Source organism: Oncorhynchus nerka, linkage group LG2 (genome assembly GCF_034236695.1).
Source record: "Oncorhynchus nerka isolate Pitt River linkage group LG2, Oner_Uvic_2.0, whole genome shotgun sequence".
Classification (NCBI taxonomy): domain Eukaryota; kingdom Metazoa; phylum Chordata; class Actinopteri; order Salmoniformes; family Salmonidae; genus Oncorhynchus; species Oncorhynchus nerka.
In genome coordinates this window covers 29275696-29293053 of record NC_088397.1, presented here as the reverse complement: position 1 = coordinate 29293053, position 17358 = coordinate 29275696, and the positions used below count along the sequence as shown (strand labels likewise).

Sequence of the window (17358 nt, the reverse complement as noted above, 5' to 3'; positions counted from 1 at the left end):
TTGAAAACATTTTTTGTATAGCTAGCTGAATATAGAGGATAATAAACAGGCAGCCTAGCTGTAAAGAGCATTGGGCAAGTCACGGAAAGGTCACTGGTTTGAATCCCAGAGCCAACTTCGTGAAAAATGTGCCCTTGAGCAAGGCACTTAAACCTAATTGCTCTTGTAAGTTGGTCTGGATAAGAGTGCCTAATAAATGACTAAAATATAAAAGATATATAAATATACTCTGTACCGTAACTGTGTGTACTGTAGGCCTGCAGCCTAACAACAGCAGTGACATCACCAGCAACATAGTGAGCTACGACCCGCAGCACATTCCTCCTGAGAACTCTTCCTTCCTGGAGAGGAGCTTCGTCTGTCGCTTCCGCTGTCTCCTGGACAACTCCTCTGGCTTCCTGGTACAGTAAACTAACAGTCCAACCACACACAACTAGAGGCCTAACGTCCACAGATTAACTTTGTATTAGTAATTTAGTAGTAGTGGTTAAAATACGACTTTTGCATCCACAGAATGAGACAATATACGCAAAACAAAAACAATACAATATATATATATAAAACTTACCTCAGTGTAGTTGTATTTAGGATCTCTGTTTATCCTCATGTGATCACACAGAGAAGTCCCTTACCTTTCCTCCTCATTTCCCTGTGTCTTCAACTCCAGGCCCTGAACTTCAATGGGCGTCTGAAGTACCTCCATGGCCAGAACAAGATGTCAGATGATGGTACCATAGACCACCCCCAGCTGGCCCTGTTTGTGGTGGCTACCCCCATCCAGACCCCCTCTATCCTGGAGATCAGGACCAAGACACTTATATTCCAGACCAAACACAAGCTGGATTTCACCCCCACGAATGTTGATACAAGGTAACACTCCCATCCAGTGTTATTATTAAAGTACACTACAGTATGTGCACATCCCTTCAAATTAGTGGATTCAGCTATTTCAGCCACACCTGTTGCTGAAAAGTGTATAAAATCGAGCACACAGCCATGCAATCTCCATAGACAAACATTGGCAGTAGAATGGCCCGTACTGAAGAGCTCAGTGACTTTCAGCAAGTTAGTTCGTCAAATTTCTGCCCCAGTCAACTGTAAGTGCTGTTATTGTGAAGTGGAAACGTCTAGGAGCAACAACGGATCAGCCGCGAAGTGGTAGGTCACACAAACTCACAGAACGGGACCGCCTAGTGCTGAAGTGCGTACCGCAAAGAAATTGTTGGGCGCTAGCTGTGCCACCAGAGACTCTGGGTTCGAGCCCAGGCTCTGTCGCAGCTGGCTGCGACCGGGAGGTCCATGGGGTGACGCACAATGTGTCCGGGTTAGGGAGGGTTTGGCCGGTAGGGAGATCCTTGACTCATCGCGCACTAGCGACTCCTGTGGCGGGCCGGGCACAGTGCACGCTGACCAGGTTGATAGGGGCACGGTGTTTTCTCCGACACATTGGTGCTCTGGATTCGCGCTGTGTTAAGAAGCAGTGCGGCTTGGCTTGGCTTGGTTGGCTTGGTTGGGTTGTGTTTCGGAGGACGCATGGCTTTCGACCTTCGTCTCTCCCGAGCCCGTACAGGAGTTGTAGCGATGAGACAAGATAGTAACGACTAAACAATTGGATACCATGAAAAGGGGGTCAAATTTTAACAATAATAATTGTTCTCGGTTGCAACACTCACTACCGAGTTCTAAACTGCCTCTGGAAGCAACGTCAGCACAATAGCTGTTCATCGGGAGCTTCATTAAGTGGGTTTTCATGGCCGAGCAGCCGTACACAAGCCTAAGCTTGCCACAATTGGACTCTGGAGCAGTGGTGATCGATCACGCTTCACCATCTGGCAGTCCGACGGATGAATCTGCCTAATCAGCCAATATCACTGCCCGACCTCACTAATGCTCTTGTGGCTGAATTGTAAATGTATTTTAAACCTTTATTTAACTAGGCAAGTCAGTTAAGAACAAATTCTTATTTACAATGATGGCCAGGGAACACTGGGTTAACTGCCTTGTTCAGGACCAGAACAACAGATTTTTACCTTGTCAGCTCTGGGATTCGATCCAGCAACCTTTCGGTTACTGGCCCAAGTCTACCTGCCTAGTGGTTAGAGTGCTCTAACCACGCTCTGACCACTAGGCTACTTGAAAGCAAGTCCACACAGCAATGTTCCAAGATCTAGTGGAAAGGCTTCCCATAAGAGTGGAGGCTGTTATAGCAGCAAAGGGGGGACCAACTCCATATTAATGCCCATGATTTTGGAATGAGATGTTTGACGAGCAGGTGACCACACACTTTTGGCCATGTAATGTATATCTAACGTTATAGATAACGTTATTCCTTTGTGTGTGTTATAACATTTATATTAATTTCTAAATGATTTATAAGCATTTGTAATGACTTATTCATGAACATTACTATGAATTGTAACCACAAACTGTAGAGATCAGAAAAAACTGAATTATTAGCAAGCGTTTCTAATGTTATTCCCCCTGTGTGTTATTGTGTGCCAGAGGGAAGGTGGTTCTGGGTTACACGGAGCTGGAGTTGTGTATGAGAGGCTCTGGATACCAGTTCATTCACGCTGCTGACATGATGTACTGTGCCGACAACCATGTCAGAAGTAAGTCGTTGTCACGTTTCCAAATCAATATTACAACTTTCTTCTTTGAATGTTTGAATTAACTAACAAATGATTGAACGGATGAATGAATGAATAACTGAAGCAACAAATGGATTAAACAATGAATGAATGAAATGAACAAAAACAAATGAGTTCTCTGTATTTGCTGTACCCGACCCTGTTTTTGACAGTTTCCTTGCGTCTGTTTCCCTCCTTAGTGATAAAGACAGGTGAGAGTGGTCTGACTGTGTTTAGGCTCCTGGCCAAGAATGGTGTGTGGATCTGGGTTCAGGCTAACGCCAGACTGATCTACAAGGGAGGGAGGCCCGACTTCATCATGGTCAGACAGAGACCGTTATCGTGAGTAGAGTCATCATCTGGACAATCCAATCCAAGATTACTCTGCGCTGTACTCTACCGTACTCTACTGTACTCTACTGAACTCTATACTCTACTCTACCGTACTCTACTGTACTCTACCGTACTCTACTGTACTCTACCGAACTCTACTCTACCGTACTCTACCGTACTCTACTGTACTCTACCGTACTGTACTCTACCGTACTCTACCGTACTCTACTGTACTCTACCGTATTCTACTCTACCGTACTCTATTGTACTCTACCGAACTCTACTCTACTCTACCGTACTCTACCGTACTCTACTCTACCGTACTCTACTGTACTCTACCGTATTCTACTCTACCGTACTCTAATGTACTCTACCGAACTCTACCGTACTCTACCGTACTCTACTCTACCGTACTCTACTGTACTCTACCGTACTCTACTCTACCGTACTCTACTGTACTCTACCGTACTCTACCGTACTCTACCGTACTCTACTCTACCGTACTCTACTGTACTCTACCGTACTCTACTGTACTCTGCCGTACTCTACTCTACCGTACTCTACTGTACTGTACTATACTACTCTATTTTATTATAATACTCCTTTTTATTCCTCAAGAAATAATGAGGGTGAGGAGCAGCTTCGCCAGCGGAGACTCCAGCTGCCTTTTAACTTCGCCACTGGGGAAGCTGTTCTCTACGAGGTGGGCCCCTCTCTGGACATAACTGACGTTCCAACCCAGAGCAAGGGCCCTAAGATCAGGAAGATGGCCGAAGAAATGGCCCTGGACCCCGACTCCATGCTGGGCTCCATGCTGAAGCAGGACCAGGCCATCTACATGCAGGTACAGCAATTTACTCTGTTTTACCGTATTCCCTATATTATGCACTAATTTTGACCAGGGCCAATAGGTCTCTAGTGTACTATGTAGGGAATAGGTTGCCATTTTGGACACAGACAATGTCTCAAATAGCCCCGTAAGGATGGGTCGCTAAGGATGACTTGAGACGAAAAGTATTTTATTAATTCAATCATTCATCCATGCAGACCAGCCCCAGCGAGACCTCCAGCGAGCCCCCCAACCCTCAGGAGCTGTGCTCCTGGGAAGACCAGGCCTTCAGCAACAGCCACGCAATGGCCAACGTGCCTGGTGATTCCTGGCAGTCCCAACACCACACTATGCCCAGGCCGGACGCGGGCATCAGGGAGGAGTCCACTGTCCAGGACCTGATGGAAACACTGCAGCAAATCATCGGGGACAACAGCCTGTGTTCCAGGTTTGACTACTACTTCTACTGTAGAATAAATAATAGAAATGAATAAAAAAACAATAGTAGATTCTAAAATTGAAAGGTGAAAGTAAAGTTGCTTTGTCTAGCAACACTATCATGACTTAGAGTGCAGTATTTATTGAGTTGCACAGCACAAACGTTTGTTAGCACGTTTCTCAAACTGGCTTTAGCCATGGAGGGAGTAGGCCTGCCCAGGCAAGTGCAGGGGTTGCCTAGCAACATGTCAACTTCTGCATAGCGCCACAAATTTGTGAATTTGTTCGCAGAATAACTGCGTTATAGTATTCACTAATCATAAACTATTTACATATGATGATGCATCTAGTGGAAGAAGTTTAGAAGTTTGTTAGTGATGAAAATATGTTGTGGTAGTTGAAGACTAAACCATTTTTTAAGGTTGAGTAAGTTTTGTCCACAAATGTCCATTATATTTCTCTCCACAAATGATAACCTGAAACATTTCTAATTCCTTATGAGTAAAAGTGTAGTAGTCTTAGTGTAATTATTTGTGATTAAATATGTGATCTAACTGCCCCACATTCCAAAGTAATGAGGTTGACATAGTCTATCAAAGTAATCAGACCAGATATTTTAATAAATTGAACTTTGAATATACACTGCTCAAAAAAATAAAGGGAACACTAAAATAACACATCCTAGATCTGAATGAATGAAATATTCTTATTAAATACTTTTTTCTTTACATAGTTGAATGTGCTGACAACAAAATCACAAAAACATTATCAATGGAAATCAAATTTATCAACCCATGGAGGTCTGGATTTGGAGTCACACTCAAAATTAAAGTGGAAAACCACACTACAGGCTGATCCAACTTTGATGTGATGTCCTTAAAACAAGTCAAAATGAGGCTCAGTAGTGTGTGTGGCCTCCACGTGCCTGTATGACCTCCCTACAATGCCTGGCATGCTCCTGATGAGGTGGCGGATGGTCTCCTGAGGGATCTCCTCCCAGACCTGGACTAAAGCATCTGCCAATTCCTGGACAGTCTTTGGTGCAACGTGGCGTTGGTGGATGGAGCGAGACATGATGTCCCAGATGTGCTCAATTGGATTCAGGTCTGGGGAACGGGCGGGCCAGTCCATAGCATCAATGCCTTCCTCTTGCAGGAACTGCTGACACACTCCAGCCACATGAGGTTTAGCATTGTCTTGCATTAGAAGGAACCCAGGGCCAACCGCACCAGCATATGGTCTCACAAGGGGTCTGAGGATCTCATCTCGGTACTTAATGGCAGTCAGGCGAGCACATGGAGGGCTGTGCGGCACCCAAAAAAATGCCACCCCACACCATGACTGACCCACCGCCAAACCGGTCATGCTGGAGGATGTTGCAGGCAGCAGAACGTTCTCCACGGCATCTCCAGACTATGTCACGTCTGTCACATGTGCTCAGTGTAAACCTGCTTTCATCTGTGAAGAGCACAGGGCGCCAGTGGCGAATTTGCCAATCTTGGTGTTCTCTAGCAAATGCCAAACGTCCTGCACGGTGTTGGACTGTAAGCACAACCCCCACCTGTGGACGTCGGGCCCTCATACCACCCTCATGGAGTCTGTTTCTGACCGTTTGAGCAGACACATGCACATTTGTGGCCTGCTGGAGGTCATTTTGCAGGGCTCTGGCAGTGCTCCTCCTGCTCCTCCTTGCACAAAGGCAGAGGTAGCGGTCCTGCTGCTGGGTTGTTGTCCTCCTACGGCCTCTTCCACGTCTCCTGATGTACTGGCCTGTCTCCTGGTAGCGCCTCCATGCTCTGGACACTACGCTGACAGATACAGCAAACCTTCTTGCCACAGCTCGCATTGATGTGCCATCCTGGATGAGCTGCACTACCTGAGCCACTTGTGTGGGTTGTAGACTCCGTCTCATGCTACCACTAGAGTGAAAGCACCGCCAGCATTCAAAAGTGACCAAAACATCAGCCAGGAAGCATAGGAACTGAGAAGTGGTCTGTGGTCACCACCTGCAGAACCACTCCTTTATTGGGGGTGTCTTGCTAATTGCCTATAATTTCCACCTGTTGTCTATTCCATTTGCACAACAGCATGTGAAATGTATTGTCAATCAGTGTTGCTTCCTAAGTGGACAGTTTGATTTCACAGAAGTGTGATTGACTTGGAGTTACATTGTGTTGTTTAAGTGTTCCCTTTATTTTTTGAGCAGTGTATTTCACCGCCTCACTTAATTAAAATGTTTAAACTTCTTGTACTACCACAAAAATACTTTCAATTTTTGTCCATGGAATTTTACCATCTATTTTCTATGATTGATTGTATCTATTTAAACAAAATGATGTGAGTCGCATTGTATTGTATTGCTATACTCTAGCTTGTATGAAATGTGCTATACAAATAAAGTTGTATTTGATGTGATTGCAGCCTGGAAGTGGACCTTATCTGATCTGATCTTATCTTGTTGCAGCCTGAATGTGGACCCCACAGAGCTGAAGGACTGGGAGAACACTCTGCTGAAGATGAGCTCCAGCAACTGTGAGATGTCTGAGGACCTTGATGACATCCTCAACCATGACATCCTGTCATATGTGGAGGAACATCTCTTCAAGGAGAACGGAGGACTCAAGATGCCCGAGCATCTGGGCTCACTGCTGGGGTCCGTCAGTGTCAACAACCCTCTCCTGGAGGTACCAGAGTGCCTTACAAATGTCGACCTGCAGGGGAATACCATGATGCCTGGAGGAAAGGGCTTCAACTGGGGGGTTGATCCCCAGCAGAACCAGTTGCTTGGGATGGGAGGCTTGAGTGCGGCTGAAACAGTGAGTAACGTTCGGGGCATGATGAAGCTGACACACATGGACTCTCAGATGGGATTGAACGGCCCCACACTCCAGCAGGCTTCCTCCAGGAACACATTTGCCCAATCCCTGGGAGAGAACCTGGGCCTGCAGAGCAACGCTAACCCTCTGGCCTTTGACCCTGCCCTGGCTGGCTCCTGTGCCCAGGTGCGGCAGAACCAAGCCAAAGGTAAGCAGCAAGGCCTCCAGGCCTCTCAGATCCTGTCCAGCCCTGGTAACGGGCTGGCGTCTTATTCCCTGAGACAACAGATGCAGTCAGGCCTTGCCAATCGGAGCTCTGCTCCTATGGGTCTGCCAATCCAGAACCAGCTGCTGGGGTGGGGCATGAATGATCAGCCAATGAGATTCCAGGACCAGCGCTCCATAAGCCAATCAGATCCCTTTGCCGTGCCCGGTCAGGAAACCATGTGGATGCCCTTGCCCTCCTCCATGCCCAATACCAACATGGTGGCCAACACCTTGTTGGAAACCTTTGCCCAGAATTTTTCAAATCAACCAAAAGATGTCATTCTAGATCCCAACCCGGCTATCTGCCTACAAGGACACTTTTCCCTGCAGACCCAGAAACAGCAGCAGCAGCAAATGCTTCCCACGATGTTACACCAACAAAATGTCATGGGCAGCTTTTATAACAACCAGGTGTCTGACTTCCAAATTGCTCCCCAGCTCCCTATCCCTGGGCTCGAAGCCCAGCCACAGCAGAACTCTCAGGCCCAGAACTACAACAGGGCTCAAACCATATCAGGCCAGTACAGGCCTCAAAAGACCTCTGCTCAAGTCACCCCTCCTCTCGTCTCTTCCAACAGCTGCATGTTCAGCAGCACCAACCCCCCATCGGTTCCTGTCAACGGGGTCTGTTTAAACCCCAACACGGCCCTTGGTTCCCTGGTCCCATCCTCCTGTCAGAGGGCCACAGCCCCCTCCACGACCAGAGTCCCTCCCAGGCCTCCTGCTACTTCCAGAGGAACTCCAGCGGGCCCATCGTGGGGTCCTCTGCAATCCTACAGGGTGACACCAACATCAGCCCTCTGTCCTGTCAGGTGGGGCCTGGTCTAACCCCTGGGGGCCTCACACCAGACAGCCTGCTGGTCCAGCAGCAGTACCTCAACTGCAACGGGCAGACACAGGTAATACAGGCACCAGTATTTTAATGTAACCTTTATTTTAACAGATTGTCCCAATGAGGTAAAAATAGCTATTTTTCAAGGCCGAGACTTGTTTCATTATTACAACCAGATTACAGCGTTTCTAATTGCACCAGTATTTAGGGTTTTACGAGTAGGACAGTTATTACGAGCCACGAAGGGACCTTTGGGAAGAAGGTGTCTGTTTCATATTTGACGTATATTGAAGCATTTAGAGCTAATTACGCTGTTGTATGTACTTAAACACACATTTGAAGATTTGTTTTGTCCATTGTCGTTGGTTTCTTTGAGAAGGGTATAATGAGGATTTTAAAAGCACTCAAACAAGCACAGTTTGCGGTGGGTTGCATGCATTACATCATCCCCTTGTCTTTCTGATCTGTTGTGGCTAACTTGGTCCATTATTCACCATCCAGGTCGCAAACTGTCCAATGGAGGAAAACATATCGTTCCAGTTCCCGCCCCTGCCCAACGGAACCACATACTTCTCAGAGAACAATCAAAACAACTGTTGCGACTTCTAGAAGGTTCTACAAGGAGGAGGAAACCGCCTTTTCCGCGGCTGAATGGAATTTGTTGAGATACTGATGAGTAGCCCTCTTTGCTAAACAAACAGATACACGGACACATACAGACTCACACAGCCAGGTGCCTTTGGGGATTCTACCACCACCATGCCTTACTTCACCAAGGAGACTGGCCAAGATGGCTTCCTTCATTTCTCTTCTATGCGTCTCAAATCGTATGTTTGGATGCTAGATACAAGGCGTTTGGGCCAGAGGGTCGTGTGGCTTATTTTTCTTCTGCAACCAGACAGAAGACAGAAGCTCCAGTGACTGTCGCGAGCTCCTCCTTGACTTGCTTTCTCCTTGGGTGGGCATGCCCTGGTCGAAAGTAGTGCACTATGTAGGGAATAGAGTGCCATTTTGGACATACAGTCACGTCTGGTCGATGTGGAGGAAAGAGAATATATTTATTGGTTGTTTTGAATTGTGCCTCTGATGTTAAATAATTGCCAGATGATTTTGGAAAGGACAGGCGAAAGATGATGACGTAAGAAGTAATAGGGAAAAAGAGATAACACGATGAATTAGATTCCTGGGATTTTTAAATCCCTAAATGCATTTGAACATATAGGATCTAGCCAAATTCCAAAAGGAAAGGTGAGATAGTCGATGCCTGGTAAATTGACTACAGTATAACCATACGGGCAAAAAGAAGAGCATTTGCATTTGGAAAATGCTAAATATGTTGGCATACGATATTATGGACAATATGTATGTATAGATGATATACAGTTTAAACTGTATCAACTGCTTATTTTGATACGGAGTAAAAAAAAAACTATTCCCCAGCAATCATAATACTCCAATGACCTGAATGAAAATGTAAAAACTCTTTCCCATGTGATGACTTTTGAGACTTGCCACATGTTCTTGCATCACAAACCATGCTCCATTGTGATATATCCTATTATTACAACAAGATATGCTAATCAGAATGTAATGACATCAACAACAAAAATACATTTATTTACCCAGCTTTGTTTTGTTTTTTGAGAAAAAAAAATATTTTGTATTTTTATAAGCATTTAACCAAAACTATAAATATGTAATTGAGCCAGTTTAGTCTTTTCTGTTATTTTGTGAAGTGTCCCACTGTGCACACACTGGTTGATTAAATGTTGTTTCCACATCATTTCAATGAAATGATCAGGAACCAACTTGGAATAAACATTGAATTGATGTCTGTGCCCAGTGGGATTCCTGTGCACCTGCAGTTTTATCTGCTTCTATTGTTCTTCTATTGATAGAAAACACCCAAGAAGGGGCGGTGCCTTGGTAAAGTATTCATGCCGAAATGCATCAGATAGTTGAAGTGCCTCATTTGCATAAATATGCAGAAGGAAAACCGATGAACCAATCATGGAAAAGCATATAATCACCAGTCAATTTGAAATGAAAAAGTAGAGCCACTGTTCAAACTGCATTGTTGATATGTTCTCCTATGCCATTGTGGGAATATCTTTCACTTTACTTTCTTTGATGAATTATTTTATTGCCCTGCAGTTCTACAGGGAAGTAATACAGTATTGGCAGCTACAGTTTCAGAATGATCAATGATCCAATTCAATGTGGATTATTCAATGTATTCTAGGGGGATCGGGTGCTTTCAGAAATCGTACAAAAATACAGAACCTACAATGAACACCGTAAGTGTCCATATTGAAAGTATAGTATTCAGTATTCTTGTCTGTATGCTTCTGCACAATGTAGGCACTATAACTACTGCACTGAGGCCAAGGCGCCTTTCTATATGCAGTATAATTTTAATGTGTACATACTATTTTTCATTTGTATTTTTAAGTAATCTGGCCTTCATAAGATTCACATCTATTATTGTACACTATTTTATACATGTGTTTTCTGCACACAGAACAGTTCATGTCTGTAAAACCCTTTTTGACCTGTTTCCTCAGAACAGTATTTATAAATATACACCTTGTGGCTTTTGTTGTTTTTCTGCCTCTAACAATGTGTCAGCCATGGCGCTTACGCCTCAATTGTTATATTTCATCTCCACATTAAAGAGGTTTAATGACTTGACACAGGTTTGTCTGTTCTTATCAGAATCCCTTTTCTTCGTCAAGTACATTTACATGTAACAGGAATTTGACCTGGTGAGATGTTTTTTTTATTGGTTCAATTATACCATTTTATCAGAGCAAATAAATACAAATTTAAAAGTAAATAAACATAATCAAAAACATACAACGTATAGATATATCACACATACTGTATGTAGTATACCATATCATAACACTGTCACGGATCCCTCCGGAACTTTCATTACGCACACCTGGCCCCTATTCCCAGTGATTAGTAATTGTATAAGTGTGCCCTTGGTTTACCAGTGTCCTGTCGATTATTGTTACAATGTCCGTTGATTCGTGTGAGTACCTGTGTTGTGTGTTTTGGTTTTCGTGACATTTTGGATTGCGCAGATGATTACGGGTCTCAGCCTGTGTTTTAATCATTGTGCTTGTGTTATTTATTCGAGGTACTCCTCGCTCTTTTGTTTGGGTTTCAACCCTGTGTGTTGTATGTGGTTTTTGGTCTTCGTCCCTGTGCCTTTACACGGCACGCCGTAATTTGGGTCTAATAAAAAAAACTATTACGCATTCCTGCGCCTGTCTCCCGACCCTTTATGCCAACGTGACACACTTGAATAAAGCAACACATTGTTCTAGATCAGGGATCATCCCAGGGGCAATGAGGAGGGAGACAGGTAGTGCAGGTCTGGGAGAATACCTCCCTTAAATCCTGATATTCCTCCGGGATGTTGGGCTGAAGGGCAACCACAGGACTCTCAACTGACGTGGACAGGAACAGAGGTCTTCCGGCATTCAGATGACCAGTCGGTGATTCTCATCCTCGACCATGAGATGGTAGGGCTATGTTGCTGAAGCCATGGTAGGCCGAGGATGATCTTGTGAACTGGTGATGAAGGGAATGTTTTCCTGGTGATTGGGCTCCACGGTGAGGATGAGTGGTTGGGTATTGTGTGTGATGCTTCCGAATCATTGAGGCCGACAGTCGAGACCTTGAACCGGAAAAGGAGAGGAGAGTGGGTAGGTACTAATATTGAGAGAGGAGGCAAGGGTCTGATCCATAAAGTTCCAGAGTGATGGGTACTAAAATCAGTCTAACAGGAAGAGCAATAGATGGAATACTCACTCCTGGTCCGGGGGGATGTAACATCAGGTGACCGTCCCTCTGCTCTAGTGGATCCTGGATTCTGAAGTAATGGACACAGCTGGCTCTTGTGCCCTCCCTGGCCATAGTACAGACAGAGCCCCAGCAGCATCCGCCTGCGTCGTTCCGCCATGGGAAGGCGTGTGACCCCTACCTCCATGGGTTCAGGCTCTGATCCCAAACACTCGCCGAAGGAGGGAGAGAAGCGATGTAGATGCCAGCTGGCCAACGCATTGAGTGCGTCCAGGGTAAGGTTCTCACCTCGGCAGGCCAGTTCCGTCTGGATCTCCTCGCGCAGACCTCTTTTAAATAATGCTGAGCGCCGGCTCATTCCACCCACTGGAAGCTGCTACCGTCCGGAAGGTAAGCTCATACTCAGCAGCTGTCTGAGGAGCTGGAGCAGAAGCAGACACTCACCTCCCTCTCTGCCCTCCTCGGGATGATTGAAAATACATTTAAACACAGAGTCATGAACCACTCATAAGACTCAAGCTCCTCCTCTCCTACCTCCCAGACGGCCGTAGCGCATTCCAATGCCTGCCCAGTCAGCAGAGAAATAACCGTGGCAACCTTAGACATCTCGGTGGTGGGAGCTCCCATCTGATGTGCGAAATAGAGGGAGCACTGAAGGAGGAAGCCACGGCATTTGAATGGTGTCCCTTCACATTTCTCCAGGAGGGATAGACGGGCGTCGCTAACCTTAGCGGGTTGCTGAATGGGCTGAGTGTGCTGACTCGTTGGGTAGACTGGCTCTAGAATATCCTCCGCTGTTGAGACGTTGTGGACTGCGGAGAACATCTTCCATGGCCGTCCCCAGTTGAGCCAGCTGGTCATGGTGTTGACGAAGAAGGTCACTTTGTTCATTGATCATCTGGGAGATGTCCGGTTGTCCTGCTGCTTCCATATTTTGAGTTGGTATTCTGTGATGACGGGGTGGTGAGTCGGAAGCAGGTGAGACATTTTAATAAAACAACGAATCCAAGAACACGCCACCAACATAAGGCAGAATGCCAACACACAAGAACAATATCAACTGGTGAATGAAACTGGAAGAGTGACATATAAAGGGGAGGAAATGATGAAGGTAATGGAGTCCAGGTGTGAATCATAATGATTCACTGGTGCGCGTAATGATGAGTGCCAGGTGCGCGTAATGATGAGTGACGGGTGCGCGTAATGATGAGTGCCAGGTGCGTGTAATGTTGAGTGCCAGGTGTGCGTAATGATGAATCCCAGGACCGGTGGTTAGTACTCTGGCAACGTCGTACGCCCGAGGGGAGGAGCAGGAGCAGATGTGACAGCCGTCTTTCGGATGGGATGTTAAAACGGGTGTCCTGACTCTGTGGCAATTCAAAGTCCCATGCCGCTTATTGTAAGAATAGGGTTATTCAGCCCGGTGTCAAAGGTTAAATTCCCATCCTGGCCACATTCCATCATCCCCCTCATTCCTAATTGGCATACATCACTCCTCACCTCTCCACCTGATAGCTGATGTGTGGTGAGCGTTCTGGCACAAAAAAAGTTGCTGCGCTGAGGTGGGTGCTACAAATTTCTCCCTATTATGTAAAGCACTTTGAGTGCCTCAGTTGGTAGAAAAGTGCTTTTTGAATCCAATAAATTAATATTCATTATTATTATTTGTTTACAATCACATACAGTATAGTATGTCTCTATTATCCGTGGGAATACTTGTGAACAGATTTCAACAGATTTCAAATGACATTTTATTTGCTCAGAAAACTTGGGAGACCAAATAAAACCATTCGCATGCCAACAGTTGGGGTACTCTGTTCAAGATGTTACCTCAAATCACACACCATACACCCAACAATGATCAAATGTTATAATGGCTCTATGTATGCTATCCAGGTATCCCAAGTTTTATGAAAGGACTGTGGGACACCTTGCATATCATATGTTATTTTTTCTAGTGGCTGACCTCATTAATCCATTGAGTGATATGGGGAGGATCCTCATGGTTCCACTTAAAAGTTATACATCTTTTGGCCTCAGTCATAGCGAAGCTAAATAAATAAATTCTTAATTCTCTGAGAGGTGAGTTGTAAATCGTATATAGATCACCAAGGATCGTCATCATGGAAGTTAGGTGTACTTCCCTATGAAGGACCTTGTGTAAAATACTTTCAATCTCAAGCTACCAAGTTCAGAGCAGGCCCATGTCCTATGTAATGGAGAACCTGTCTCTGTTTTACAGCGAGGGCAGTGTGGGGACAAGAGGTTCATTCTTTCAGGTGTAAGATAAAGCTTTATGAATACAATTGTACTGACAAACCTTGTATCTTGTGTTAATGTAAACTCTCTGGGATTGCTCATTCATTTCAGACCATTGATCTTCTGTGATCTGGGTCCCAAGATCCCTCTTCCATTTATTTTTCACCCTTTTTGTGGTACATTTGGAATATTCTGTTAATAAGCTACAGTTCCGCGAAAAATTATTTGCCCCCTTCTGATTTGCTCTATGTTTGCATATTTTTGATACGGTATGCCTGAGGGCCTTCATGATCCCCACAGGATAGGAGGAGAGGGAGCAGTTGGAGTATTTATTTACAATCATTATTTTATCTGTAAAGATGTACATTTTTCAAAGATGTATGTTATGTTATGCTATGTTATGTTACGTTATGCTATGTTACTTTATGCCATGTTATGTCATCTGTAAAAGTAGAAGTAGTAGTTTGACCCAGCCACTTATGAAACGGTTTTATGTCATATTCATTTTGGTCACTAGAGGGAGCTTACTCACATAACATTACCACAAGCCTTCTGGTTTTACATGTTTGCACACAACTCACTTTTTTGGTAATTCTGGACTGAAACAGGAAAAAAAAATTGAGGCTATTACAAGAAAGAAAGAAAAATATATTTTTGGAAGGTTTTGAAGTTTCCTTATTTCACCTGAGGAAAGGTCCTCGTGGTTATTTTAGTAATAGAAGGGCATAACCAAAATGAGCAAATCAAGATTTAGTTATACCTGTCTATTTATTTAAACTTCTGAAAGGTTTTCCAACTTCACTAAATATATAATTGCATAGCCTAATAGCCAACCAACTTCACAAATAGTTGTGCCAGTGACCAAATGGGCCCTTGTGCTGATCCAATTTATGTTAATTGCACGCGCCCTCTAACCTGGGGCCTAATCCTTGCGCGCGCCCTCTAACTCAAGGCCTCTGATTCGCGCGCCTCCACCTCTGATCCTTGCGCGCTCTTGCACAAATCTGTGCGGGTTTCCTGGTCAGTCCAGTCCAATGCGTGTACCCCGGCCTAACTGGGTTGTGAAGGGGGTTGTGGGCTCAGTTTGAGAGCGCGCTTTAGCTGCTCGTGCCACAAGAGGAGATTTGCAAAGATGCGTTAGCGAAAAAACGGCACCATATTTCAATGTCGTTATTATTTCCTCTTCTATTTTTTTCCCACTAATTTTAAGTTTGTTTCGAAACGAATGATGACATGGACTTTGCATGACGAGGAAGGCATTTAATATCGGATGTCAACAGCATTTTACGCACCGGTTAAACACGGCGGAAGGGATGCACTTGCTGCTGACACTTTTTGACGAATGTCAATTTAGCATTGCTTATTTGTTGGGAAACTCTATTTCATTGTGATACGGCGTTTAGTTGCATGCATTAGCGTTTATACAATCGTTGTCAGTATTAGTTTGTGGCCGTAATTATTTGAACCGCCTGACAAACATCAACGTCATTGATGTAGGACAAGAGGACTGATTCATCGGTGCATTGCTTGATCCATTCTTGAAAACAGTGTTCCTTCTGGACAAGATCTGGGGATGAGTAGATGGGTTATTAGACAACCATTACCGGGTTTATGTAGTTCGGCTCGGTCTTCACTTAACGTTGAATAATTCGGCTATACCGCAGTAAAGCCCCAACCATGTATGCTGGACGGAAAAGAAGAAAACCGGCGCAAAGAGAGTAAGTGAGAGTTTTTTTTAAACGTTCCATTGGCTTGCATAATGAACTAAAATGGCACACCATAACGTTATTCTTTTTTTATTATTTGATAATATATGAAACAACGCTATATGACATGATAGTCACTCACGATCCATCCAAATAGCATGTATATATCTTCAATATTCTTTGGTGCAGACAGATTTGGATATTTATATTTTTATATTATAAGCAGTATGTTTATCCTATATAGTATATTGTGTCAGGATAATGATGCATAATGTCCTAAATAAAAATAACAAAACAACTTAATTTGACTCCTAAATCATGATGAGGTAAAATGGTTGAAGTGATGTTCAATTCAGATGGGAGAGGGCACGCAGTGCTCGTGCTCATCATTCTCAGGCCTTTTGTATTAATTTTCGTTTCAGTATTTTTCATAGTTCAGTGTGCCATTAATGTATCGTGTGAAACGTTCAAGTACTTGTATCTTGACTATTAATATTTTTTTCACACTGTATTTACAGTGTTATTGTTGCTTATCTATAACTGTTTAAAAAATAAGCTAAATAGGAGCGAAAATAATAAGTAAACTTATAAGAAAATAAGAACATAATTATAATCATATCGTTGTTATTATTGTTATTATTATTGATATGATGATTATTTATTATTAAACTTATATTATTATTATTAATACCAATATTTAATTATATGCTTTACCATTTAGCATCGAAGTGAAAGACCAAAAGTGAGTACTGAGTGGTAATATGTCCACTGTTTACCTTCTTATTAATATTGAGAGAATTAGCCTACTGGCTTCATAATTTCCTCTGTGATTCCCTAATAAACCCCATGTCTCTTCTCCTGCTCAGAGAGAAACAGAAAGCTCCATCTGAAGGGACCAAGTCTAACCCATCAAAGCGCCACCGGGACCGTCTGAACTCTGAGTTGGACCGTCTGGCCAGTCTACTGCCCTTCCCAGAGGAGGTCACCTCCAGCTTGGATAAACTCTCTATCTTACGGCTCAGCGTGAGCTACCTGAGGACCAAGAACTTCTTCTCAGGTGATTGTGTGTGTGTGTGTGTGTGTGTGTGTGTGTGTGTGTGTGTGTGTGTGTGTGTGTGTGTGTGTGTGTGTGTGTGTGTGTGTGTGTGTGTGTGTGTTGGCTGCAGGTAACTGTGTGGAGGTTTTAAGCTTAGGATATGCACTGTAGTGACTTAGATATGACCAGTTATTTGGACAGTTCCTTAAAAATAAAATAAAATACAGTTATTATATATGATATGATATTATTTGAAATTGGACTTTGTGCTGAAAATAAGGTATCAGATTGTATGATCCCAATTCCTTCTAAATGTGTTAAATAAATGTGTTGTCTTGGCGAGGTCTTTCTAAGAAATGTTGCAACGCCGTATCCTATCACATTTTCTTCCCGAGACAC

General features: G+C 44.0%; 1 protein-coding gene and 1 pseudogene across 1 annotated transcript in view; both read left to right on the top strand.

Moving 5' to 3' along the window:
• LOC115120379 (aryl hydrocarbon receptor-like) overlaps positions 1-10836 on the top strand; it is a 95191-nt pseudogene extending 84355 nt beyond the window's left edge.
• A 4499-nt stretch (positions 10837-15335) lies between these two features.
• Positions 15336-17358, top strand: part of LOC115144638 (aryl hydrocarbon receptor-like) — a 90450-nt gene continuing 88427 nt past the window's right edge. The window contains 3 exon segments of the mRNA XM_065025713.1: positions 15336-15935; positions 16645-16665; positions 16790-16980. Of these exon segments, the coding sequence (XP_064881785.1) occupies positions 15895-15935; positions 16645-16665; positions 16790-16980 (253 nt within the window). The 5' untranslated portion in view covers positions 15336-15894.